This window comes from Suncus etruscus, chromosome 7 (assembly GCF_024139225.1).
Source record: "Suncus etruscus isolate mSunEtr1 chromosome 7, mSunEtr1.pri.cur, whole genome shotgun sequence".
Taxonomy (NCBI): domain Eukaryota; kingdom Metazoa; phylum Chordata; class Mammalia; order Eulipotyphla; family Soricidae; genus Suncus; species Suncus etruscus.
The window spans coordinates 21,544,202-21,559,602 of NC_064854.1; the positions used below are offsets into that span (position 1 = coordinate 21,544,202).

Consider the following 15,401-nt stretch of genomic DNA (forward strand, 5'->3'; position numbering starts at 1 on the left):
GAGTAGTAACCCCTGAGCGCCGCTGGGTGTGACCCCAAAACGAAAACAAACAAAAAATATACACTCTCAATTCTTTAACTTTTTGTTTGTTTTTGGACCACACTTGGTTGTACTCAGGGCTTACTCCTGGCTCTGTGCTAAGAGATCATTCCTGATGGTCTGATAGTACTTGGAGACTGTATGGAGAGCTGGGGATTGAACCTTGGTCAGCTGCAGGCAAAATAAATGCCTTCCCTGCTGGACTATTTCTCTAGCCCCATCTTCCATATTTCAAAATGTAAAAAATCTCAGATGTCAGGTCATTTTACCATCCGGTCGACGGAGAATTCTTCCTGGCTGTCTATGTTGTTATGCCCAGGCATTAATTCCTTTGGGATTACAATTACTTTGATTTGTGTTTTATTTTTGGGGGGGCACAGCTGGTGGTGCTTGGGCTAGTCTGGTTCTATGCTCAGAAATTACTCCTAGCAGACTCAGGGAGTCATATGGGATGCCAGGGATCAAACCTGGGTTAGCAGTGTGCAAGGCAAACACCCTCCCCATTGTGTTATTGCTCTAGCCCTCAATTTGCATCTTTTGATGCCTTGCATGAAGCCGACCCAGGACCTACGATGGTTCGATTCCCAGCATCCCATATGGTCTTCCAGTGGTGATTTATGAGTGCAGAGCCATAAGTAACCCCTGAGCATCGCTGGGTGTGATCCAATAAATAAAATATAATAATAGGAAGAGAAAACAAAATATCTAGTCTTCTATATATTGAGTTTGAGGAACATATGGTTTCCTTGAAACATCCCTTCAATCCTAAAGTTTTCAGAAAACATTTTCTAATTCATTTGATTATTTTGGATGATGAGCCAAACATTTTTCTCTGCACCCAGACAATCTGTCACAATTAGGAAGTTGGCAATTCATTGTTGATAGGAGATGCTGAGTTAAAAAGACCCTTGAAAATACACAATGATATCCCAGTGGGGTAAGGCTCAAGGTTCTAGGGATTATTTCCAGAGAAGACAGAACTTGATAACATTTCAGAGATGTATTGGTAACATTTCTATGTTTCCATCGCAGTCATTCATTTCCTGTGGCTCCAGTCATTAAACAAATAATCCCAAATTTGAAGAGCTTAGAGCCAGATGTATCTCTTCTCTCACTGGGACTAACATCGAGGGAGAGCAAGGCCGCTTTGTTGGGGTTCTGCAGAACCCCTTTCCCTGCCCTCTTCACCTCACAGCCCTGAATCAGGGTCCCTCCAGCCTTATCAAAGCACTTGCCCAGTGAGACTTCTCCTCTGACTCAGTCTCCTCCAGGATCCCATGGTAGGTGCTGTGTAGTGGAAGCCCCATCACCAGACACCAGAACTCAGTCCCACCTACATGGTCCTCATACCAGGGCCGGCTCACAGGGCCCTATGGGCTGGTGGGAACAAACATGTAATCGCAGGTATCAAATTTGGGTCTCCATATGTGAGCATGTGTTCCGGCTCATCAAACCAATTATACCACTGAAGGAGGTTGCCTTTCCCTTCCTTCCCCCTCCTTCCCTTTCTTCCTTTCTCCCCTTCTTCCTCTCTCTTTTTCTCCCCTCTCTCTCCTTTCTCTGCTTCTCCCTTCCTGTCCCCCTCCTCCATCCCTTCCTCTCTCTCCTCTTTCCTTCTCTCTTCCTTCCCTCTTTCCCTTTCTCTCTCTTTCCAGTTTCATAGAGCCAACAAGGGAAACAGCAAGACCATGTGTGGATCTAAAAAGACCTTCTGAAGGCTAAAGATGGAAGAGCCTATTTTAATTCCAACAACCTTTGAAGTTCATTGCTGGCATGAGCCAGGACATCACAGAGAATCCAAGCAGGTGTCTGGTGGGGACCAACCCCTCTTTCCAACCCTGACCATGCAGGAGGATGGTGGGGATGGAGGGAAGGATTGTTGGGAGGGTAGTGGGAAGGATGGTGGGGAGGGAGGACATTGGGGAGGGAGGATGGTGGGGAGGATAGTGGGGAGGGTGCTGGGGAGGATGATGGGAAGGGAGGACGATGGAGAGGGAGAGGAGAAAGATGGGGAGGGAGGACACTGGGGAGGACAGAGGGGAAGATGTTGAGTAGGGAGAATTGTGGGGAGGAGAGCAGGGAATGAGGACAGTGGGGGAATTGTAGAGAAGATGGTGGGTAGGGAGGAGTGTGAGGACAGCAGAGAGGAAAGATGGTGGGGAGAATAGTAGGGAGGACAGTGGGTAGAGAGGTGTAGGGGAGGGAGAATGGCAAGGAGGATGGTGGGTGGCGTGCACAGGCCTCGAAGGATAGGTGGCAGCAGAGCGATGGATGTCCGACTCTGCCCTGCTTACCCAGTTTCTGGTCAAAGCGCCAGGCGGCCACGTAGGCATTGTGTCTCAGCGTGCTGTGTGTGGCCAGTGGCACGGTGACATACATGGGCCCGTCCACCAGCACTGGCGTCCCATCGCTGCCCAGCAGGTGCACACTGACAGCTGTCACGGGTGTCAGGTCGTGCCGGGTACCATTTCCTGGAAGAGAGGAACACTGGGGTCACATATCCCAGACGCACCTCCCAGGCATCTGAGCTCAGCAGACCAAGGCTGGGCCGGTCCTGAGCATCCACAAAGGGAAGTTTTAGTCCAGGAAGTAGGGAGCTGGAGGCAGAACCCTTGAAAAAAGTGAGGCCCCAGACACAGGGAGATCCATGGCTAACCAGTAGAAACAATAGCTTCTCTGAATGAGGCTTTATTTTTGGGAGGTGCAGGGGACATTTTTCAAGCTGGTCTTCAATCAACTCACTCAATCTTAAAAAAAAAATGGCCTGAAATTCAGTCTTGAAATATTTATGCTATTTCAGCCACCCCCGTTATTCTGCCGGGTTCAGGAGGAATTTAATACACCAATTATTCAGCATTTGAGACCTTTTGTCTGTGTCAACGCTGCAATGAACTGTCTCCTTTCCAGAGAGCTCAGGGGATGGTTTCTGAGTGTGACATTATATTGATACACTTAAGCAAGACTAAAAATGTCCTCTCTAGCGAAATAGGATATCCCCCACCCCCGCATTCTGTCCTGATTGGAAATCTTTCCTTAAACACACCGTTAAACCATGCTAAGCTACCTGAGCAGCCAGAAATGCACCTGATTTCTTAGCAAGCATCTTCTATAGTTTTCTTCCTGTCTAACCAGCCCAGCTAATGCTAAACCCACCAAAGACGAGCAATCTGGAAATGGTTAAAGTCAAACTGCAGCGCTTCACCAAGCAGCAGTTCCATTCTCTGCTCGACCCACGTCAGCCCTGGCGTGGACACAGCAATTGGTGCCCAAGTTTCTCCACACCAGGACAGCCATGGGGCAGAGGATATGACCATGTATGTTCAAGTCCAAAAGGCTTTTGGTCTGCCACTTCATTCCAAGGGAAGGAAACTGAGATACAGGATCTATTGTAATCTGGGGATATCCCTGAGGATCCAGATGTGTTGACAATGCCCCAGGAAACCATGGAGCAGAGCTGGGCTCTTGGCTCCACTCTGGCTTTTGCTAAGCAGTGCTCAGAGCTGGGGTGGACAGAGCCAGCACTGATCTGGCATCAGTCACCCAGGGCTGAGGGGTTTTAGTCTGTAGCACCAATGCCTGAGGAAGCTGGGATGAGGTTGAGAATGGCAGGGATGCGCTGAGACCTAACATCTTGCTCTTCTTCCCCCATCCCGCTGCTCCCGAGGGTCCAGCCAGGGTTTTAGACATCTCCACTCCAATCTCAAGGTATAGCTCCCACATTCCAAGTCCACTAACAGCACTTTGGAAACTGTGTCTTTTAACTCTCACAAGCTCCTCCTGCATTTTTGTTTACTATTTTCTTATCAGGGACTGAGGGGGAGATTGGACTCAATGCTTCCTGAAGAGTTTGGCAGTCAGTGAGCCTGCTGCAAGGACTTCTGCATGCAACACACAACTGTGTGTTGGGGCCGCATGGCTGGGGCATCTTTGTTAAGAGCTTGCAATTGCTCTGAGGCAGTGCCTGTGATCATGTGAGCTCTGGGGGAGCCTCATTCCTTTCTGGGTTAGCCCCAAATCGGGCTTCTGTTTCCCACCTCCAAATGACTCTCCCAAACCCTCCATACCAGGGCCCCTCTTGCTTTCCCTCCCCAGAAAATGAGTCAAATTCAGGCACACAAAACCCTGGGTCCTCCCTAGATCTTTTCTCCCTTTTTGGACAGAATGTTGCCTGCACCCCCACAATGTTACCAGAAAGAAAGGTCTTGGCCAAAGAGGTGAGTGGGGCCAAGGCTTCAGGAATTTGAGCCAGGGAAGGGCTCAGAGTACATAAAGGGGTGGGCTTTAAGAGACGGAACTTCCAAGTTGCCTCCTTGCAAAGCTGAACTGAGTTGGGACTCTGCACAGAGGCTGTATTTGCTAGGTGGGGGGCTCCTCCAAATCCCACCCAACCCGACCCTGTGGGTACCTGTGCTGTTGGCATCCTGCCCTCGCAGATATGGGAAACTGTCCACTTCGGCGGGAGAGCTGGCAGCTGTGAGGAAGGCGGTCAGGTCGCTGTAGCTGGCATTACTGGGCAGCCGCAGGGCACGGCGCTGGAAGTGCACGCGGGGCTGGGGCCGGGCCCCTGCAGGAGAAAGAATGCCTGTTACCTTCTGCCAGGGACACCCCAAAAGGAAAGCAAATGCGTCTCCAAGGCTGCTCAGCCCCTTCCCCCTGCACGCCTCCTCCTCTCCCCCCTTCCCTCCATGGGAGCAGGACACAGGGCAGTGACAACGTGCTATTATGGGGACAGAAATAATAGCCCATTGTCACAGGAGTTTTGACACAGGATGTGATTTAGGTTTTTCACAAAAAAACACCCCAAGTGCTATTTGCAAGTCCTGTTTCCACTTCACTGGGGTGGGGGCTTGTCTATGGAAAGGGGGTGACTCTTATGGGAGGAAGACATTCAGAGAAGCAATGTCAAGGGAGGGCCAATGTCCTTAGGGGTTCCCTTTGCCTTCTGAATGTTTCTGGCAAAAATCCAGTCGAATTTTTACTGTACTGTACTGCATGGTGGGGTTCGATCCCCGGTATCCCATAGGTCCCCTGAGCCCAGTTAGGAGAGCCCCTGAGCACAGGGCAGAAGCAAGCCCTGAACATTGCTGGATGTGTCCCACAAACAAACAGCAACAATAGCAGGAAAATCCCACTGAAGTCTCCCCACCCATCAAAGCCCCTTCCCACAGCTGCGTTCAGCTGCATTCTTTCTGGAGAGACCCTTACAGGAAACAGTGAGGGATGAAGGGCCCTTCGCGCAGGACCAAGATAGCCCCCTCCATCCCCTCGTAAAACCTGGACTTATTGTTTGTACCTAGTGCTGTGGATTCAGGAATGTCGCTGACCTACTGAATCCCTGAGCACCAACACCACAAAGTCAGAAATTAAAGAGACATATAATGACCAACTGATCTACACATTTCTTTGGGTCAAAATAAGGGCTGTCCCCCAAAAGGCATCTTTGAGCTCCTTCCTCAGGCTTGTTGGAGACCCGGTCCCACTGCAGCCACCAGGGGGCACCTGCTTCCCACTCATATCTGCCAGGGTTGTGGTCCAACCCTAGTCCCTAAAATTCCTTGTAACCCCTACAGAAAACTTAGGCAGTAGTGAAGATGGCTAACTCGTGTTCTAGAAGGTATTTTAGCACTCCAAGGATGGACCAGCCCATTTTTTTTTTCATCCTGCAAGTGGTGAGATCACAGAAGTCCATGGACTGACCCTGTGACTTATGCTTGGAGGTAGGAAAGGTGACTAGTGACTGGTATGGGGTGAGTCTGAAATGTCGTGGAGTCCCCTGAGACATTATAGACCTGGGGCTGGAGCAAAAACACAGTGGGGAGGGCATTTGCCTTGCACGCAGCCAACCCAGGTTCAATCCTCGGCATCCCATATGGTCTCCTGAGCCTTCCAGGTATAATTTCTTTTCTTTCTTTTTTTTTGGGGGGGGGGGGCACACCCGGCGTTGCTCAGGGGTTACTCCTGGCTGTCTGCTCAGAAATAGCTCCTGGCAGGCCGGGGGACATATGGACACAGGGATTTGAACCAACCACCTTTGGTCCTGGATCGGCTGCTTGCAAGGCAAATGCCGCTGTGCTATCTCTCCGGGCCCATGTAATTTCTAATCACAGAGCCAGGAGTTACTGTTCCCTCTGTGCTTTCTCCTGGATGCAAAGTCTCTGGCATCTTCAGTCAGTGAACAAAATAACCGCCTCTGTTGGTCTCAATGTTCTGAGCCTCAATGTATGGTCCCCACTGTTCTTCCATTTCCAGGATGCTGATGGAATGGGCAAAGGACCAGTGCTCAGAGCTGACTCCTGGTCTTATGCTCAGAAATCAGGGGCCAGTTTGATCCCTGGAATCCCATATGATTCCCCCAAGTCCACTAGAAGTTGTCCCTGGGCACAGAATCAGGACTCAACCCTGAGCACCGCTGGTAAGAGCCCTCCCAAGAGATCTCAGTATCCCCCCCATAAATGACTCTCTCCACCCACCCCCGCCATGACATGGTTTTTCCTTGGCTATGGGCCTCCTTGGAAATGTCAACGGATGGTGGGTGATTTGTGTCCAGCTCATGTCTACTCTCTGTTCCCTGTCTTGGCAACCTCTTCACAATGGACCACTCTGTTAGCTGCCCCCATAAGTCAATGCCCCCAGCCTCTCAGGCATGCCAACCTTGCCCTCTGCCTGCACCCCTTACCCTTGTCTCTGAAGAAACACAACCCCCAGGGCTCCTGGCCTCTCTCCTGAGGGGTCCCTCCCCGAAGTGACCTTCATCTCCTCGTTTAGACCATCTGGCCTGGGATGTCCAGTGGGTGGGGGCTTCACCCAAGTCCTCTGGGTCACCCCGCTGGTCTCACTGCCCCCTTCTGGCCAGTGCACATATCTGCCCTCCTGTGGGAAGGGCCAGTCTGGGGGGGATTGATTCAACTCCCCCCCCCCCTTTTTTTTTTTTGTGGTTTTTGGGTCACACCCGGCAGTGCTCAGGGGTTATTCCTGGCTCCATGCTCAGAAATTGCTCCTGGCAGGCACGGGGGACCATATGGGACGCCGGGATTCGAACCGATGACCTTCTGCATGAAAGGCAAACGCCTTACCTACATGCTATCTCTCCGGCCCCTCAACTCCCCTTTTCTGTTCCTGCACTCCACTGCCTTCACAGTGTATTGCAAGTCTCCCGCTTGTATTTCAGCGTATGTGTGGGGCCAGCACTGCCCTCACTCTGCCCTCGTAAACCACCCCATCTTCCCTGACTGTGCTGTGGGGCTCTCAGGGTCCCAGTTCAGGGCTCTGAGGCTGGAATTCTCCCCATCCAAAGGAGCTATCTCCTTCCTGTCCTGACAGGGGAGACCATGGGGGATCCGAAGTGATGGCAAGAGATGATCCCCAAGTCATTCTGTCTGTGGGGGCAGATGTGAGCATGTCCCCGCGCCCTTCCTTGCTCCCCACTCACCTACCTTGGAATCCTGAGACTATCTGCACGACGTCTTCATACACCATGAGGGTTGCTGAGCGCTCCGGAAGAAGGCCGAGGCTCAGGGAAGAGAACACTGCAGACAGGAAGTGCACATTAGGGCATCTGGTCTTTTCTCGGGGGGCTATACCCAGCTGCACTCTTCAGGGGTTATTCTGGGCTCTGCACTCAGGGATCACTTCTGGTGGTGCTCAGGACTTACTCCTGGCTCTGGACTCAGGAATCACTCAGGGGACCATAAGGGACGCTGGGAATCAAACCTGGGTTGGCCACGTGCAAGGCTGTGCTATGGCTTCGGCCCTGAATTCTGGCCTTTCCTGCTGCAAGTGTCCACTATAGTCTGCCCGCCACCTTGTGACCTTCAGTCTCTGGACTGGCATCAGTCGACATAACTTTCTTAGGCCATGGCCAGTGTCAAGAGACAATGTGGTCTCCATACCTGAGCCTGGCAGCACTTGAAAAATCCCCCCTGAGAACCCCCCAAAAGATCAGAGCATCTCTGGTTTCAATGAGGCAGTGCAGAAAGAAGGGCCACGAGGAAGAAGAGTGGAGCCCTACTCCTGGACTCGAGGTGCAGAGCTGGGTGGTTCATTGCACATGGGGCATACCACCACAACATCTTCACACTGTGTCTTTATGAAAACCCCAGTGCCCGGGGACAGTGCTCCCAAACTCCATAGGAACAGGCTCTGGGGCCCTGGGCCTTTTGGGGATCACCTTGGCTGTGTCTGCATCTGAGTGATCATATCCCTAAAAATATCCCTTTAAAATCCTGGGCAATGAAGAAAGGGTGTCAGGGACCCCTAAATATTGGTCAGATGCCAGCACGGGCCCAGGTCTACATAGGAGGCTTGTCTGGGGGATCCGCAACAAGTCCAGAGGGAATCTCAGAACCCAGGGTTTGATTCAGTTTAGTTCTGTTGATATGGGGCCGTACCCAGCGGTGCTCAGGATTTATTCCAAGCTCAGTGCTCAGGAATCTCTCCTAGCAGTGCTCGGGGACCATCTGCAGAACTGGATTCAATCTGGATTGGTACATTCCAACCTTGACCCCTGTGCTAACTCTGTGGTCCCACAGTATAGCTATCTTTAAGTGGGTGAGAGCATGTGTGAGAATGAATGCGCATAATGAGTGTGTGAATATGTGTGAATATATGAATGAGAATAGGTATGAGGATGTGTGCATAACTGTATTTGTGTGTGATTGTGTATGTGAATATGTGAGAGTGTTTATGTATGCAAGTCAGAATGTGTGTGTAACAGTGTGGGCATGTGAATATTCGAGTGTGTGTGTATATTTGAGAGTTGTATGAATGTGTGTATTTAAGTATCTATGTGTCAATGTGTATATTTATATGACTCCTGGAAGCCCTACCAGCTCCAAGGCGCTCTCTCTTTCTCTCTGTCTCTTTTCCTTCTCCTCTCTCCCTCCCTCACCCCTATCCCCTCTCCCTCTCCCCACTCCCTTTCTCCCAGAGGAGGCCCATCATCAGGCCAAGACTAGAGCAAGTTCAAGTTCTGGACATTCAGTCAGTTGGCCCAACCCCGCCGGGCCCCACTCACCAGGCAGGCGGACAGGCTTCCATGGGGCCGAGTTGGGCACGTAGGCGTGCTTGGTGGCTGTGACCATCAGCGGGGTGCCCAGCTTATACTGAAAGCGGATGAAGGCGACACCATCTGGGCCCGAGGTGCCCGAGGCAATGGCCACCTGGTTATTGAACACCTCAATAAGGGCTTCCGGGATGGGCTGGTGGGTGCTGGCATCACTGACGTGCACTTTCAGGGTGACAGCTACAGTGGGGACAAGAACAGGCTCTGTGAATGGGGCCCCATATCTGTTGGGGGCAGCATGAGTGGGGGAGAGGCAGAGGGAATTGGGAAGAGCCGTCAAACCTGGGCACCCCACAGTCTTTCCCAGCTCCTTCTCCCACCTGCCACACTGTGTCCGGGCCAACTTGTCATTGGGGAAAGGCTGCCTCTCACAGACACCCATCAGGGATCCCCTGGGGTGCCCCAGAAAACAGAAGCCAGCGGCGGGCAGCACAGTGGTCCTTCAACTCATGTCAGAAGCCTGGAAGTGAGTAGCCCAGGGGACCTACAGAATTCGGGCTGGAAAGGAATCCCAAACACTCTGAAGGGTGAGAAGAAGGAGAAAGGCCTAAAGTTGGGGCCAGAGCTGAGACTCAAGTCATGGAGCACTACCTAACAAGAACCACAGAGGGTAGATGGCAGCTCCTCCCTTTGTCAGGGGAAAATGGGCTAATGCAGGCAGCAGGACCCCCAAAGAGCAGTCTTAGAATGTCCATAGCTTCTGTCTTCCCCTTTCCTGATTTCATGAGGCCTTCCCAAGGACAGGGTCAGGTGAAGTAGGTTTCTATCACACAGCAGGCCTTCAGCACTGTTTATGCCACACTGAAAGGATGCCGGGTCCAGGCCAAGGTTTGTCACCTCTGGGTACTGCAATGTTTACTAATGGTTGGGGTCACCCCAGACCCTGCCTGCTCTCCTGTCCCCACCCATGAATAAAACCTGGCAGACAGATCCTGCAAAAGTGGCAGATGGTTGGACAAAGCCAAAGGCAAGGAGCTACATTCATGTCCTAGACTTGGCTGAATTTCCTTGCCCATGCCCTGTGACAGTTTATCTCAAAGGAGATGGTCGAATGACTTCTCTTGGGGTGATGGTGCATAAAACAAAGACAGTGTGGTAAGAGGCTGGCCAGGAACACAAGCCATTGGGGTATGCATATACAACTCCTTAATGTTGCTGTTTGCGTTACTTTCCTTATGAAAGGCCGTGAGAGGCCCCCTCTTCGCCCTCCCCCCCAAGTTCAAGCGGCTCTCTCCACTTTTTGGAAGACACTTTTTTTGACCACACAGCTCAGAGGTTACTTCTGACTTTGCATTAAGAAATCACTCTTATTGCTTCTCGGCCTTTTGGCTAGGATCAAGTGTAGTATCTGTTCTTATCAGTTTAATATCTGATATGTCGTCTATCCAACGACAATATATTAAATGGATTTTTGGCACTAGGAACTGGAATAGGAGCTTGCTCCGTCCATTCCACGCATCGTACCTGGTATTGCAGTACCTCCAGGAATGCTGCATGCCCCCAGGGGGAATAAAAAAAAAGAAATCACTCTTGACAAGCTCAGGGGATTATATGGGATGTGGGAGATCAAACTCAGGTCAGTCGCGTGCAAGGCAAACACCCTTCTTGCTGTGCTATCACTCAAGCCTGGACACTTTATTTTTAGAGCAGCGATAGGATCTGAGCAGAACTGAGTCTGGGGGACAGGAATTTCCTGAGGGATCATTTATCCTTTTTAAGAAGAGAGGCTCAGAGAATCCACTGGCCAGTAGGACTTTCCCTACTACTAAATGCCAAGTGTGCACGCTGAGCACTGGAAAGCAGTCCAGTGAGGACATGGCCACACTTCCAAGAGGTCGAGCTATGACCCCAGTTGGTTAGGAGGATACAGAGCCAAGGGGTTCACACTGATATAATTTTTATCTCCGTTCATCACAGAGCTTAGTTCACTGACGTCTCTATGTGGAAACTTCTTGGCTACCCTTACTAAGCCTCTTTATGGGGACTAAATGGTATGTGTATTGAGTGGATGGCATGAGATTAGGGGCTGGACAGTAGGACAGTGGCCACAAGAAAGAAATGAAGTCAAAACTAGGTCAGTAGGTTGGGAACCACTACTTAGCTATACCTTTCAAGGGCTCTATATAAATAGGAGGTTATGTTCCTGCAGGAAAATGACCCAGATCCTCCACCAAGCTCCAAAAGAAAGTAATGATGGCTGAGATTTCCCAGGCAGCTGGTCCTGGCAGGTAACTCTGTGGCATCCTCATAAAGGAGGGGTACAGAGTCCCCATTTCTACATGAATTACAGCAGCCCACGCCACCCCCTACACCCTCTCACAGTTAAAACTCAGCACCATGACTTAACTTTATCAAACTTCCAAGCCACCAAATTTGTTTCAGATCTATAAATCCTGGATACTTCAATATTTCATATTAGTGCCAGCCCAGTAAAATTACATAAACTCTGCTGGGAAAGTCACATAGTAATGAACTTAATAGTACTAATAATAGTAATAAATAGTAGCAGGACTAAACAGTAACACAGAAGGCTCCATTCAAACCAACCACAGCTCAGTAAATCTTTAGACACTAACTTCAGTAACACCATGGAGAGATAGAACATTGACCTTGGTTGACCTAAGTTTTGCTAATTCCATTTGCCTTTGTGTTGTAACAAGCAATAGGAAGTAAATTTGTTTGTACCTGCACTGGGGCAAACTATAGTGGTAGGTGAAAATTTGGGACTCTGTTGAAAGGACATGGGATTGGTATTGGAAAACTTAACTCCTGAAATGGCTGTATTATGAACCAACTTGGAAAATCATAATGCTATAATAAAATTTAGAAAAAATAGGATTACTGAATTGGGGGACTGGATGCCCCCCAAATTTTCTAACTGATTTCAATAAAAGAATGTCTTAGCATTCAAAAGAAATAATTATAGTTGTTAAGTCCCAGACTGATGCTAAATATAGATCTTTTTTTTTGGGGGGGGGGGAAGGCACATTCAGTGATGCTCAGGGATTATGCCTGGCTCTGTGCTGAGGGGCCTTCCTACCTAGAGGTCATTGAGAGGATCGCATGATGTAGGAGAGAGAACGGTGGTCAGCTTCATGCAGGTTAGGAGCTTTAAGATGCATATGATGCCCCATAAAGCAATTGTACCCAGACACTGCTCCAAGGGGTGTCTGTTTTGTAGGTGTTTGAAAATTTTTGCAAAGACATGAAATCCCCTTAAGAGATTCTGGAAGGCTCGGGAACTGTGGAGTTAATGAGCAATATTAAGCTTGTCTGTAAAATTAACACATGCACCTTCGCCAAGCTTTAAAGGATCTATTGGAAGAGGGGAGCGGAATGGTTGCCAGGGGAACAATCAGAGGGAGGAAAAGAGAGACAGAGAGATAGAGAAAGACACACAGAGAAACACACACACACACACACACACACACACACACACACACATACACACACACAGAAACAGAGACAGAGAGAGCACATAGGGTTTTCCAGATCTCCCTGGTTGTGTGTGTGTGTGTGTGTGTGTGTATGCATACACTCACATGTGTAGGTTTCCAGGCCTACCCATGTGTTTTGTTTTGTTTTCTTTTTAGGGTGAAGCCCAGAGCCAAATTAAACTCCACATGTTTTGAACAAAGCAGGCTTCACTGCTGACTTTTCGGGAGCTTTTTCTCTCTTAGGTTAGAGTCGCAGAAGGTGCAAATGGCAGAGTGGGGCTTGCTCATGATGATGAGCTGAATGAAAGCAAAAGCCAGTGGGCCGGTAGGAAGTGGGGTGCCTTGCAGCACGTGAAGAATCATAGCAAAAAGAACGAGGTCCAGAGGCCACAGCTGCAGCTCCCCAAAGCCTCAATGATAAGACACACAAAAGAATAAAAGTATCCCAGATGCCTCTTAATGGTGTTTTCTGCTGTTTCAACAGAGCCCAAATATTGTGGTGGATCACTTGTGAGTCTAGGTCCGGGTGGGGACCAACACTCACTTCTGGATGGGCTAGCCACAGATCCCAGTTTTTTCCCTTTGAGCCTCTCTACTCTCTCCACCAAACAGAGGTGCCTGCCTGGCATCTCAGGGTCACAGTTGGATGTAGCAGCGGAGAGACATGTGGGCAGAATCCAAGGGCTCCAGATCATTCCTCAGCTGCCTCCCTGTCTGGCTGCTACTACCTGTACTAGGTAATAACAAACAAAATTTGAAAAACTTTTTTGCCCCTGTCATCTTCCTCTGCAAAACAGAACTTCACCTGGAGGAGCAAGGGCACAGGCTCTGAATATGCATAGCCCCTCCTCCCCCCCCAGAAGGCCCCACTTAGCACCAACACTCAGCTTCTGTTAACAACTTTCAATCCAACACTATGATAGTGGGCTCAGCAGTGGTGTTTTTATCCCAAAGATGTTCCTGGGGGTCTCAGCTCCCCATGGATGGCTGTTCCCTAGCCTGTTCCCATCTTTGAAGAAAATGAAGGGAGGTGTGGGAAGAGAGAGAGAGAGAGAGAGAGAGAGAGAGAGAACATGAGAGAGAGAACATGAGAGAGAGAACATGAGAGAGAACATGAGAGAGAACATGAGAGAGCACATGAGAGAAAGCACATGAGAGAAAGCACGCATGAGAGAGCACGTGCATGAGAGTGTACAGAGAGGGGTTAAGACATTTGCCTTGCACGCATCTAACCCTGCTTTGATCATCGGCACTATCTGTGATCTCCTGAGCACTGCCAGGGATCACTCCTGGCTGGACACAGAGTTGAGAATAATTTCTGAGCACTATCAGATGTGGCCCCCAAAACCAAAACACAAGCAAGAAAAGCAAGTGGAGAGGTAACCTGCCTCTTCACTATGCAGGTAATGCTGCATAGGTAAGAAGTATACAATGCCTAAATGTAGCTAAGTATTACAATACATAGGACATAGATGGGAAGTATAAAAGACCTAGAATGTGAATAATAAGTATAAAACTCCTACAACATAGTAAGTACAAAATGCTTAGAATGCAAATAATCAGTATAAATGCCTACAACACAGAGTAAGTATAGTATAGGATGTCTGGAATGCAGTAATAAAGATAGACTTGCCTAGAACACAGATAATAAATATAAAATGCCTAGAGCATAGGTAAAATGTATAAAATACCTAGAATGTTATAATAAGTACAAAGTGCCTACAACACAGATAAGATGCCTCAGACTTAAAAAAAAAAAAGTAAAATGTCTGTAACACGGATAACAAGTGCAAAGAGCCTAGAACGCAGACCTTGTGGGAGGGATGGCTGGTCCTTTCCAACCAACTCCCAACACCATCTGTCACCCTCTCTCTCAGCACCTCACTCGGGGCCTTTTGAAGATTCACAAAGGCCTGGAAGGTCCCACAGGGTCCCTCCCACATCTGCCTGCTGTCTGGGGGGGGGGGTATCTTCCTGGCCCGGGAGTCTTCAGGCAACCCTGAGATTTGGGAGGAAACAGCAGCCTTTAACCCTAGGACCTAGCAGGACACAGGAACTGGTCTGTCCTAGAGTGTAGGGGTGGATCCCTGTCGAGCGCCTAGATTCCATTGGCTATGCAGCAAAAGAGCAAGGGACTCCTGACCCCTGACCATGGCCATAATCTTTGGCAATGGCTTTGACCTCTGACAATGATGGTGACCTCTGGCCATGACCGTGACCTCTAGCCATGCAGCCTTTTGCTCCTGGACTGGATTTTCCAATGTTTTGCCTCCTTTTGTCACAGGGATGACTCCACTTGCCCTTTTTCTCTTGGCAAACTCTGACCACTCCCCTCCCTTATGCCAGCTTGCTCCCCATCCACCCACCCACCCACCCACCCACCAGCCACTCAGCTCTAGTTCAATAGGACCATTGTCTAGATTTACATTTCACAAGGGCAGGAAGATCAAGTGAAACTGAGGGATGGGGCTGTAGTCTTGCTGCAGGCAAACTCGGGCTCTGGGAGGCTCATTTCTAAGGCAGGACTCATTTTCCCTCTCTTAAACCTCAAGGGTAGAGAAACCATAACTAGATCACCATGGGCAATAGAATGAAAATCACACATGATGAGCTTCTAGAAGATTCAAGCAACACTTGGAAACGTACGTTGGCTTTGTGAAACGCCATCTTTGTGTTTCCTCATGTTTACATGCATCAATACTGCAATATGTAAATAAATATATAAATAATAAATAAATAATATATAAATAAATACAAGTTATTATGTATATAATAATGTTGAGTGTATTTGATATTGCACAGGTGTAAATTTACAGGGATTTATTTTGTTTGTTTTGGGGCCACACCCAGTGGCTTCCAAGGAT

At 49.3% G+C, this 15,401-nt stretch overlaps 1 protein-coding gene and 1 non-coding gene across 2 annotated transcripts in view; one reads left to right on the forward strand and one right to left on the reverse strand.

The window, feature by feature from the left end:
- Positions 1 to 15,401, reverse strand: part of FAM171A1 (family with sequence similarity 171 member A1) — a 65,255-nt gene that overhangs the window by 16,649 nt on the left and 33,205 nt on the right. Inside the window, 4 exon segments of the mRNA XM_049777760.1 lie at positions 2,334 to 2,510; positions 4,445 to 4,603; positions 7,473 to 7,565; positions 9,053 to 9,280. Of these exon segments, the coding sequence (XP_049633717.1) occupies positions 2,334 to 2,510; positions 4,445 to 4,603; positions 7,473 to 7,565; positions 9,053 to 9,280 (657 nt within the window).
- LOC126014908 (U2 spliceosomal RNA) lies at positions 10,410 to 10,601 on the forward strand. The gene has a single exon (XR_007497857.1). It is a non-coding gene; the product is annotated as a U2 spliceosomal RNA (small nuclear RNA).